Source organism: Calidris pugnax, unplaced genomic scaffold (genome assembly GCF_001431845.1).
Source record: "Calidris pugnax isolate Ruff unplaced genomic scaffold, ASM143184v1 scaffold407, whole genome shotgun sequence".
In the NCBI taxonomy this organism is placed as follows: domain Eukaryota; kingdom Metazoa; phylum Chordata; class Aves; order Charadriiformes; family Scolopacidae; genus Calidris; species Calidris pugnax.
Window position 1 is genome coordinate 237,675 of NW_015091179.1, and position 9,534 is coordinate 247,208.

Below are 9,534 nucleotides of genomic sequence, written 5' to 3' on the forward strand. Positions count from 1 at the left end.
AGGGGGGTGCTGGCCGAGAGCAGAGAACAGAGCCTCCTGGAGACCCCCCACCGCGATGCCAAAGGGCTGCCCATCTTCTGGATGAAGAAGGACATCTGAGGGGCTGGGACCCCGAGCCGGTGATTAAAAGTTGGTGCAGGTGGGGGCTGCCTGCCCCGGCGCTGCCTGACTCCCTGCCGTTCTTCGGGGCTGGCAACCAGCTCCCCGCTTCCCCCTGGCCCCACTGCTGGGGTGAGGTGGTCCCCACTCCTTGCCCTCCCTCCGCTCCTGCCCGGCCCCCAGGTTGCCCAGCTGGAGCCCCGGGACCACCACCAGCGTGGCATGGAGCTTGGGCCACCGCAGGGTCTGGGGTTCGGGCTGGTCCCAGGAGCGCTGCCCAGTCCCACCAGTGGGACTCTGTTGCGGGCAGCTGGGGCTGCCGTGACTGCTGCACTCCCCTCTGAGCAGCCTGGGGAAACCTCAGCTTGGGGAAACGGGGGCTCACGATGACTGGGGGGGGGTGGTGCTGGGGGGAGCAGGGCAGGACGGTGTGGGCTGCAGGGTCCCTCCTGCCTTGTACCCGCAAGGGGGACCTGCCCCCCCAGGCAGCTGGTGGCAGCGAGGGCTGGAGGCACTGGAGCAGGAAGGTCATGGAGAGCGTCCGGGCCCTGCGCCGGGGGGATTAGCGCTGTCCTTGCTGTGTCACGCAGCCCTTGGGCCCATCCCCTGCCTAATCCCCTCGCCCCGGGCGGCTGGCTGGCACCGGGCATGGGCACCCAGCCCCCTCCCTCCCTGCCCAGGCTCAGGGGGGGGGGAAACAGAGCTGCCCCTGTGGCTCCACCACACCTCTCGGGGGGCTCAGCCCTTCGGCAGAGTGCCCAGCAGGGCTCAGCCCTGCTACAAAATGGGGAAAAAAGGATTGCAGTGCCAGTCCCCGCGAGCCGGCAGGGAAACTGAGGCAGCGGGGTGGGCAGCTTGCAGTGCCACGCCAGAGCTGTGCCATGGCTGGGGCTGTGGGCAGTGGGGCACAGCAGGCAGAGGTGAGGCAGGAGGTGTCCGAAACCCCCAAGTTTGCCGAGTCCTATGGGATTTTGGGGTGGGCAGCGTGTGCCCGTGGGGCAGCCCAGCCCCTGTGGCTGGTCCCAGTGCACCACAGGCCAGGTGAGCAGCACTGGCACAGCCAGGGTGCCCGCTGCACCCCACCACCTCACCCCACCGCTCTCCTTTCCCCACAGGGTGCCGGCCCCGCAGGCAGCCGGCGACACAGGATGGTGCCGGCGCTGGCACTATGGGCTTGCCTGGCGCTGGGCACGGCCGGCGGGGAGAGCCCGGCACCGGAGCCCCTGGCAGGCGGCCGGCCCTTCGCCGTGGTGTGGAACATCCCCGCTGGCCGCTGCCAGCGCCGCTTCGGCGTGGAGCTGCCCCTCAGCAACTACGGCATCGTGGAGAACCGGGATGGCCACTTCGCCGGCCAGAACATCACCATCTTCTACAAGAACAAGTTTGGGCTGTACCCCTACCTGTCACGGCAGGGCATCCCCCGCAACGGGGGCATCCCCCAGCGCGTCCCCCTTGGCGTCCACCTTGCCAGGGCCACCAGGGACATCCGTCGCCTCCTGCGCCCCGCTTTCCACGGGCTGGCCGTGGTGGACTGGGAGGAGTGGAGGCCCCTCTGGGCCCAAAATTGGGGAGCCAAGTGGATTTACCGGGCAGCCTCGGAGCAGTGGGTGCGGGACCAGCACGGCCTCCTGCCGGCGCGGCGGCGGCTGCGGCTGGCACGGCGGGAGTTTGAGCGGGCGGCGCGGGCTCTGATGGAGGAGACGCTTCTGCTGGGCAGGACCCTGCGCCCGGGGGGACTCTGGGGTTTCTACCGCTTCCCCGACTGCCTCAACGCCAACTGGGCCAAGGAGGCCAACTACACCGGGCAGTGCCGGCCAGCGGAGGTGGAGCGGAACAACCAGCTGGGCTGGCTCTGGGCCGCCTCCACCGCCCTCTACCCCAGCATCTACCTGCCGCCGGCGCTGCCACCCACCCTGCGCCCCCGCTACGTGCACCACCGGCTGCGCGAGGCCCTGCGGGTGGCCGCCTTCGGGGCCGATGGCCTCCTGCCCGTGGTCGCCTACTCCCGCCTCTCCTTCCGCCGCTCGCCCCGATTCCTGGAGCTAGTGAGTGCCATGTGCCTGGGCGGTGGGCACGCCAGGGGTCCCGCTGGGTGCCGGGATGTGTCTTGCCCCCCCCCCTCCCAGCCTGGTGATGTATGTCTGTCTGTCTGTCTGTCTCTCCCCGGCAGGCTGACCTGGTGCACACCATTGGGGAGAGCGCAGCGCTGGGTGCGGCTGGACTTGTGCTCTGGGGAGACATGTCGTACTCCCGCTCGGCTGTGAGTATGGACCCTCGCCGCACCGGGGCACCGGAGCTGGCATGGGACATATGGGATGGCCACATCCCCTGTGCCCACCAGGGAAAGGCGGCCGGAGGGACCCCAGTGTTGGGGCGGGTTCTCACAGGTGTTTCCCCCCTCCCCAGGAATGCTGTGCCAGCCTGCGCCACTACCTCGTGTCCACCCTGGGTCCCTACGTGGCCAACGTGACGGCGGCAGCCTGGGAGTGCAGCTACGGGCAGTGCCATGGGCACGGGCGCTGCGTGCGCCGGCAGCCCCATGACCTGGGCAACTTCCTGCACCTCGGCACTGGCCCAACAGACACTTTCCGCTGCCACTGCTACCACGGCTGGACTGGTGAGGACTGTGCCCAGCGGGTTGAGCCTGGTCCTACAGCCTCCTGCCTGTCACCCATCCACGCTTACAGCCTCTACGGGTACAACGACCTCCCCCCCGCCGACATCTGCCTGCCACGGGGCACGTGGGGCTGGTGACCAGGGCTGGGGACCACCATGGTCCCCTATCCTGGCAGCACTACTGCCTAGTGCTTCCTATGGTCTTGTTAACTTAAATAAATCTTTGTGGCACAGCTGGTATAGTCCTTGTGGGCAAATCCAGGGGGGGGCTCTGTGGTACCCCCAGGCTGGGCACAATGGCCATTGCTGCCAGGAGGTGGCAGAGACCCCCGTTTGGCGCCTGCTGGGCCCACCCATGCCTCAGTTTCCCCACACAGGCTCTGCCCTGCTGTCATCCCCATCCCATGCCAAGCTGGCAGCCCCTTTACCCTGGGAAGGGGGCACGGGGCACTGCCACAGGCTGCTCTCCTTTTGCCACGTTGGCACCGTGCTGCCCTGACCGCACCGCCGGTCCCCCCCCCCCTCCTCCCCTTGACTATTTTTATCGCCCCCCCCAGCCGTGTTTCTCACTATCCTATTTTAAGCGGTGCAGTTGGCGCACTGGGAACCCAGTGCCCAGCTCCCGGGGGCCCCGCACCGCCTCGCTGCCCGCTCACGCTGCCCGGGCGCAGGGAGCCATGCCCAGGGAGGCTGCAGAAGGTAGGCTGGGGAGTGGGCTGGGGCCCGGCGGGGGCCCTGGTACCCTGGGGTGGTGGTGGGGGACCGAGCGGCACAGGGCCATGGGGTTGGGATGCAAACAGCAGCCAAACGCTGCCCTCCCGACACAGGGGCGGGGGGCAGAGATGCCCACCCGGGAAAGAATGGTGTCCTGGAGGGCTGCGGGCACGGAGAGCAGGGTTTGGGGAAGGGGCAGGCAGCTGGCTGGCAGAGCCCCCCCCCCCCCCACCAAACATGCACCCAACCTGTCTGTGCCCCCCAGCTGTGGGGGGAGTGGATGTGGGGGTGATGGGGGCACCCACAGGCCAGCCCCCAGCTCAGGACAGGGCCCTGGGGAGGGTCTAGGGGGACCCTGGGCACCAGCCAAGGACCTGCAGCCCTGATACCTGCCAACGCTGCCAGCGGCACGCACCGCCCCGACGGCAGCAGCGCGGCGCCACGCTGCCCTGCAACACGCCACTGACCCTGGGAGGGATTGGGAGCGGGCACGGTGCCACACTGCCCTGCTCTGCCGTGGGCACAGCACCCGGGCCCTGCCCGCTGCTCTAAAACCTGCTAACACCCAGAAAAAAAATCCTTTCCTCACCCCAGCTTGGGCATGGCCACTTCCCAAGAGGGTCACCGAGCCATGCCTGCTCCCCAAAAACCCCCTTCCTCCCACCTGAGTGGTGGGCATCGGGACCCCCTGGCACAGCACGCACCCCACATCTCCATCACTGCACCCCTAAGCAGTGCACGAGCACGGTGGCCACTGGGCAAGCCAAGCTGCGCCACAGATTGGAGCTGGCACTGCCCTGCCCCTGCCCAATGGCCCCCAGCTGGTCTTGGGAGCCCCAGCCAGTGCCTGGGCTACCCAGGCTGGGGGGTGGCACATTCCTGCCCCCAAGCCAGGGCCAGATTCCAGCCCCACTAACGAGGCTTTGATCGTGGCCACTGGGTGCCCGCTAATTGCTCCGATGACAGCGCTGGGGCCGGGGGGTCACGGCCAGCACTTGCCCGCCAGCGGCTGCAGGGCTGTGCCAAGGGAACACCGGCGTTGGCTGCCTGCCACGGCACAGCACCGGGAGGGGGTCTGGTCCCCACGGCGGTGCCCAGGGCAGGCAGGTGCCACGCTCACCCTCTGCCTCCCTCCCCGCAGACAGCATGGGGAGAGCTGAGGGCGCTGCGCCCGCAGAGGCTGGGGACCCCGACGGCAGCGAGCCCGGAGCCATCAGCCTGCGCCCCGTGGAGTCCATCAGCGACCTGCACTGGGCCTCGGGCGGGCACAAGGGCACCGAGGGTGAGAGCGGGGCCGGGGGGGCCCACACAGACCCCGGCGGTGCCGGTGGCCGGGCTCTGACCTCTTCTCTCCCTTGCCCACAGGCAACGGCCCAGCTCCCTCCCGCAGCCTGCGCCGGCCCCCGCCTCGCTCTGCGCCCCCCAGCCCCCTGCCGCTCCTGCCCACCCTGCGCCCTGTGCCCACCGCCGGCCCCTGCCCCTGCCTCGGCCCTGCCCACCCCCTGCTCCTGGCCCTGCTGGGGCTCCTGGCCCTGGCGAGCCTGGTCCTGGCCACGCTGGCCATCTACTTGAGTGGTAAGTGGCACCGGGAGGGGGTCAGGGGGGGCTGCGGGAGGGCCAGGCCGCCCGTCCCCAGCGTGTCCCCATCCTCTCCCCGCAGTCCTGCAGAGCCAGTCGGTGCGGGCGCTGGCCCAGTGGCTGGAGAGCCAGGAGGATGCCCTACGCCAGCTGCGGGTGGCCAGCAGGCAGCTCTGGGCTCGCCTCAACATCAGCGCTGAGCCTGGGGGGCACCGCTGAGCGGCTCCCGGCCCCGCCATGGGCACTGGGCCACCACAGGAAGGGGCACCGGAGGGCAGGAGGGGGGAGCGGGCAGCTCTACCACCCCCCCATTCTGCACAGACCCAGCAGCATCGCCCCACGGAGCGGCGGGGACAATGCCAGCCCCCACCCCAGGCTGGGAGAGAAAGGGACAGGGCTTCAAGGACCGGCACCCACCCCAGTGACAGCCCCTCCTCTTCACAAGAAGGCACGAGGCACCCTCCAATTAGCCTTTTAATTACCTCCTGTAATCAAAGTCTTAGAAAATCACCACCATAGACACATTCCCGGGGTGACAGGCATTCCCAGCTGGCGTGGCCCCACGCCTGCCCGGGCAACGGCCCCCGAGGCTGCATGGGCAGCACTGGGACTCGCCCGCTGTGCCACCCCCCCCTGTAATTAATTTCCCACAAGAGGACTATTTCGTATAAAGCATTTGGCTGGAAAAGGGCTCAGAGCGGGCAGCTGGCAGGGCTGGGCAGCGCCTGCCACCCCACACCGCTCTGCCACCACCCCTGGGTGCCAGACCGGCTGCGGGGAGGCAAGGGCTGTGCCCAGCGTGGCAGGGGGGAGCTGGAGGAATGCTCCTGCCACAGGCATGGGCACCAGGGCCAGCTGCCCCGCAGCCCTGCACGGCTCTGCCCTCCCACCCAGCCCTTCAGGCCACCCCAGTGCCCCCATGAGACTGGGGAGGGGGGACACGAGCCCTGCCTGCGAAAGGGGCTGCGTGAGCCCTGTGAGACCCCCTCCCACCGTGCCATGCGGAGCCCCAGCCGCAGAGCGGGCACACAGCAGCACGCCACCCCCGCCCCCCGCTCTTCTTTTATCTTTCTTTTTTTTTTTTTTTTTTTTTTTTTTTACCCCTCTTTCTCATCAGAAAAATCTCACTCCACGCTATTTTGAAGCTCCAATGTGTTGCTTTTCATTCATAGTTTTCAGTGCACTACTTAGACACGTGCAGTTCTGAAACTTCATATCTGAAATGTATGAACCACTTTCCACTGAAAGGAAATCGTTTTTTTTTTTTTTTTTTTTTTTTTTTTTTTTTTTTTTTGGTTAAAAAAATAAAAGAGGGGGCAGCCCCCGGCGGGGCAGCTCCAGGCATTAAATACTCTGCTGTACATGAATAAAAGCCCGAGGGCTGGGGGCACCTGCCCCTCACAGTGCTGGGTCTGCAGTCCAGGTGGGCTGGGGGCTCTGCCCCTCTCTGCCCCGTCACAGCACGTCCGCCCGCTTGTCCCGCACCCGGCTCCGGGCTTTCGTGCGGGCTTTGAAGGCAGCCGAGTTGTAGAGGTGCTGGGAGGGGAGGGAAAGAGAGATGGGGTTAGGAAGTACCCCTCTGCCCACCTCCCCACCGGAGTCCACCACACTCAGGTGCTCGGCCAGAGCCCACCGAGGGCACAGGAGGGGGCTGTGGGCACAAATCTGGGTGGGGACACTCACCTTCTCAAAGCGGGAGACCTTGCTGGCTTTCAGAGCGGCCGCATCCAGCACCAAGGGGGGCCCGAGGCCAAAGATCTCCCGTAGCAGCTCGTTGTTCTGTGGAAGCAGGGGTCTGTCAGCACCCACCAGCACCGGCCCCGTATCCCTGGCACAACCACCCAGCCCCTACCTGGAGGTGGTGGCAGATGCCAGAGCCCAGCACCTCTTTAAAGGCTTGGTAGGTCCGCTGGCGCGCCCAGCTGTCCAGGTACATGCACTCCAGGCCAAATCGGATCGTCTCCTCCTGGTACTCTCCGCTCTGAGCGGGCAGAGGGGCATCAGTGATAAGTTGGGCACCAGCCCTGTGCGTCCCCCTGGCTCTCACAGAGAGGGCAGCAGCTGCACAGCCAGGGGCTCAGCAGGGAAGGGCACCACCAGCCTCCGGTACCTCGATGAAACGCAGGATGTCCCGGAAGATGGAGCGCTGCTTCCGTCGGTCCGTCTTGGCTCGGTACTTGTTACTCTCGGTAGCCAGGACCTTGAGCTGGGCACGCAGGAACTCTGTATCTTGATGGCACAAGTCCTCCTGCCAAAAAAAAACAACCAGCGTGGTTTGGAGAGGATGCAGCTCCGGGCACTGCCCTCTGCTGCCATTGCCAGGACAGTGTTGGGGGATCACTGGAGCCAGCGCCTCTGCCTGGGCACCCGCTGGTGACGCCAGCCTGGAGTGCCCCAGTGCTGTCAGTGCCAACTCAGCTGGGGCACGGAGAGGGTGCCTGTGCCAACAGCTCCCTGCCGCTCTGCTGCCTGCCCACCCGCTGCCTCCTGCTGCCCCAGCGCCCTGCAGTACCTCCACCTCCTGGGCCAGCTCGAAGACCAGCGCGATGGTTTCCCCGGCCAGGATGCGCAGCACGACGCTGTTGCTGGAGAGCAGCGGGGGCAGCTTCAGCCAGCAACTGGGACAGGAAGGCAGGAGGGCGGTCAGGGGGGGCAGGTACCACTCCAGGGACTCCCCTCTCCACAGCTGGTTGCCCCACAACAGCCCCTGCACCCCCCAAGCCCCACTCACTTGTCCAAGACACTCTTGACGTGGGAGGGAGGGCAGATGGTGAGGAGCAGGGACCATGACTGGAGCGCACTGCAGTGCAGAGGGCCATGCTGGGAGGGTGCTGAGCCCCCCTCGCCTGCGCTGGGTGGGCTGAAGATGCCCTCCAAGCAGGACAGGCACAAGACCAGGTCCTGGAGGGTGGAAACCTGACTGTCAGGCCACAGCTGCCAGGAAGATGCCAAATTGAAGCCAGGCAGTAGGGACCAAAGGGGACCCACCCGGCCCAGGGGCACCAGGAGCTCCCCCCTCAGCTCAGCTCCACGCTGCCCAGGGAAGGGGCCTGGACTGATGTCCCTGTGCCCCTTCCCCAGCTCAGCTCCAAGCTGCCCTGGCACCATGGGCCCTCCAGCAGGGGTACGGATGACACCCAGGTGCAGTTACCTCAAGGTCAGCCGCAGCAATGTAACAACACATGCCCAGGGCCGTGGCACACTGGTGAGAAACGTGGGGAGAAGGCAGTCAGAGGCGGCAGCGCCGGGCCAGATCCAGCACCCGCCCGAGGGGAAGCGGGTCAGGTGTACCCCACTGCTCCCCACAGCACCCAATCCTGCTGCCCTCCCGTGACCACAGGCATCCCCCAAGGCATTGCCTGGGCTCTGCCACGCACTGAGGTGCCTCCCGTGCCCAGGAGGAAAGGGGCCAGGCCTTACACTCTGCCGGGCACCAGGGCTGGCTGCACTGTCTGTCAGGACACTGATGAGCAGCGGCTTCAGGCTGCGAAACACCTCTTCCCCCTCTGGGCCAGAGCCCATCTGGAGGCAGAGAAGGGTGAGGACGGTGCCCGCCAATGCCTGTTCCTCCCCTTTACCTGCGGGCAGCACAAGAGACCTCCCTCAGACACTGGTCACCAGGCCCACCACCCCGAGTCCCAGCACCTGCCTGTGCCCACACCTTTCTTGAGACACTTCTCCAGGGAGTCGGTGAGCGTGAGGCGGCGCTCCAGCAGGAACTCGGAGAGGATTTTGGAGGAGAAGGCTAGGCGCAGGCTCTGCAGTGCCACCTGCCGCGTCTTGGCACTGCAAGAGACCACGGGAGGTCACGGGATGGGGTGGCCCGGGACAAGGCATGGCCTGGCCCTGCGGCTGGCAGCAACAGCAGGGATGGGCAGCGGGCCAGGCATGCCCACGGGGGGTGACAGCCGCTCCTCACCTCTTGTCCAGGAGGTTGTCCATGTGCTCCTTCAGCCTGTCCTCCACCTCCTCCTCCTGGCCTTGCTCACCCACCGCCTCACTCCCTGCCAGGGTGGCACTCACGTCACACCGGTGCCCAGGCGCAAAGGTGTGGGTGTGTGGGGGGCGCCCACGGGTGAGGGCCACGGCAGCAGCGCCGTCACACGTGGCGGGGGGGCACAGAGGGGAACGGGCAGCAGCCCCCAGGGCTCACCTGCGGCCTCCTCGGCGGGGCTGGCCCCCTCGCTGGCGCTGCTGCAGTGGCTGAGCACCTCGCTGCCGGCCTCCTCATCGCTGACAGGCGAGCCCGCCCGGGCGCTGCCGGGGCCACCTGCGGGGGGGTGAGGCGGCGACAGGCTCCTGTCAGCCCGGCCGCACGGGGGAGAGGCGGCGCAGGGGCCACCGGGCCGGAGGTCCGAGGCCTACACGCACCACGGGGCCTGCGCGGGCCCTGAGGCCTTGTGCGGGCCACGGGGCCTGTGCGGGCCCCCGCGCCCCGCTGCCGGCAGGGGAGGGCATGGCGGTACAGCCCAGCCCGGCCCGGCCCGGGAGCCCCCGGTTCCCCGGCTCCACGGCGCGGCCCCCTCG

The 9,534-nt window shown here is 67.5% G+C and overlaps 3 protein-coding genes across 5 annotated transcripts in view; 2 read left to right on the forward strand and 1 right to left on the reverse strand.

Annotated features, from left to right (window-relative positions):
• NAT6 (N-acetyltransferase 6 (GCN5-related)) overlaps positions 1-665 on the forward strand; it is an 11,390-nt gene extending 10,725 nt beyond the window's left edge. Inside the window, exon 3 of the mRNA XM_014959400.1 lies at positions 541-665. Coding sequence (XP_014814886.1) covers positions 541-665 — 125 coding nt within the window. The remainder of the gene's footprint in view (positions 1-540) is intronic.
• On the forward strand, positions 11-2,948 carry HYAL3 (hyaluronoglucosaminidase 3). 3 transcript variants are annotated; one of them, XM_014959487.1, is made up of 4 exons: positions 11-119; positions 1,215-2,144; positions 2,270-2,359; positions 2,506-2,948. In XM_014959487.1, exons 2-4 carry the CDS (start codon positions 1,248-1,250, stop codon positions 2,851-2,853), a joined length of 1,335 nt encoding a protein of 444 aa, XP_014814973.1. In that variant the 5' UTR covers positions 11-119; positions 1,215-1,247; the 3' UTR covers positions 2,854-2,948. The 3 variants fall into 3 exon arrangements, with proteins under 3 accessions (XP_014814973.1, XP_014814974.1, XP_014814972.1); XM_014959488.1 differs by lacking the exon at positions 11-119 and having other exon boundaries at positions 515-1,281; positions 1,364-2,144; XM_014959486.1 differs by lacking the exon at positions 11-119 and having other exon boundaries at positions 515-2,144.
• A 3,320-nt stretch (positions 2,949-6,268) lies between these two features.
• Positions 6,269-9,534, reverse strand: part of IFRD2 (interferon-related developmental regulator 2) — a 3,983-nt gene continuing 717 nt past the window's right edge. The window contains exons 2-12 of the mRNA XM_014959401.1: positions 9,161-9,368; positions 8,927-9,011; positions 8,669-8,793; positions 8,428-8,585; positions 8,159-8,209; positions 7,739-7,908; positions 7,520-7,625; positions 7,118-7,255; positions 6,860-6,988; positions 6,691-6,786; positions 6,269-6,543 (exon numbers count right to left, since the gene is read on the reverse strand). Coding sequence (XP_014814887.1) covers positions 6,463-6,543; positions 6,691-6,786; positions 6,860-6,988; positions 7,118-7,255; positions 7,520-7,625; positions 7,739-7,908; positions 8,159-8,209; positions 8,428-8,585; positions 8,669-8,793; positions 8,927-9,011; positions 9,161-9,368 — 1,347 coding nt within the window. The 3' untranslated portion in view covers positions 6,269-6,462. The remainder of the gene's footprint in view (positions 6,544-6,690; positions 6,787-6,859; positions 6,989-7,117; positions 7,256-7,519; positions 7,626-7,738; positions 7,909-8,158; positions 8,210-8,427; positions 8,586-8,668; positions 8,794-8,926; positions 9,012-9,160; positions 9,369-9,534) is intronic.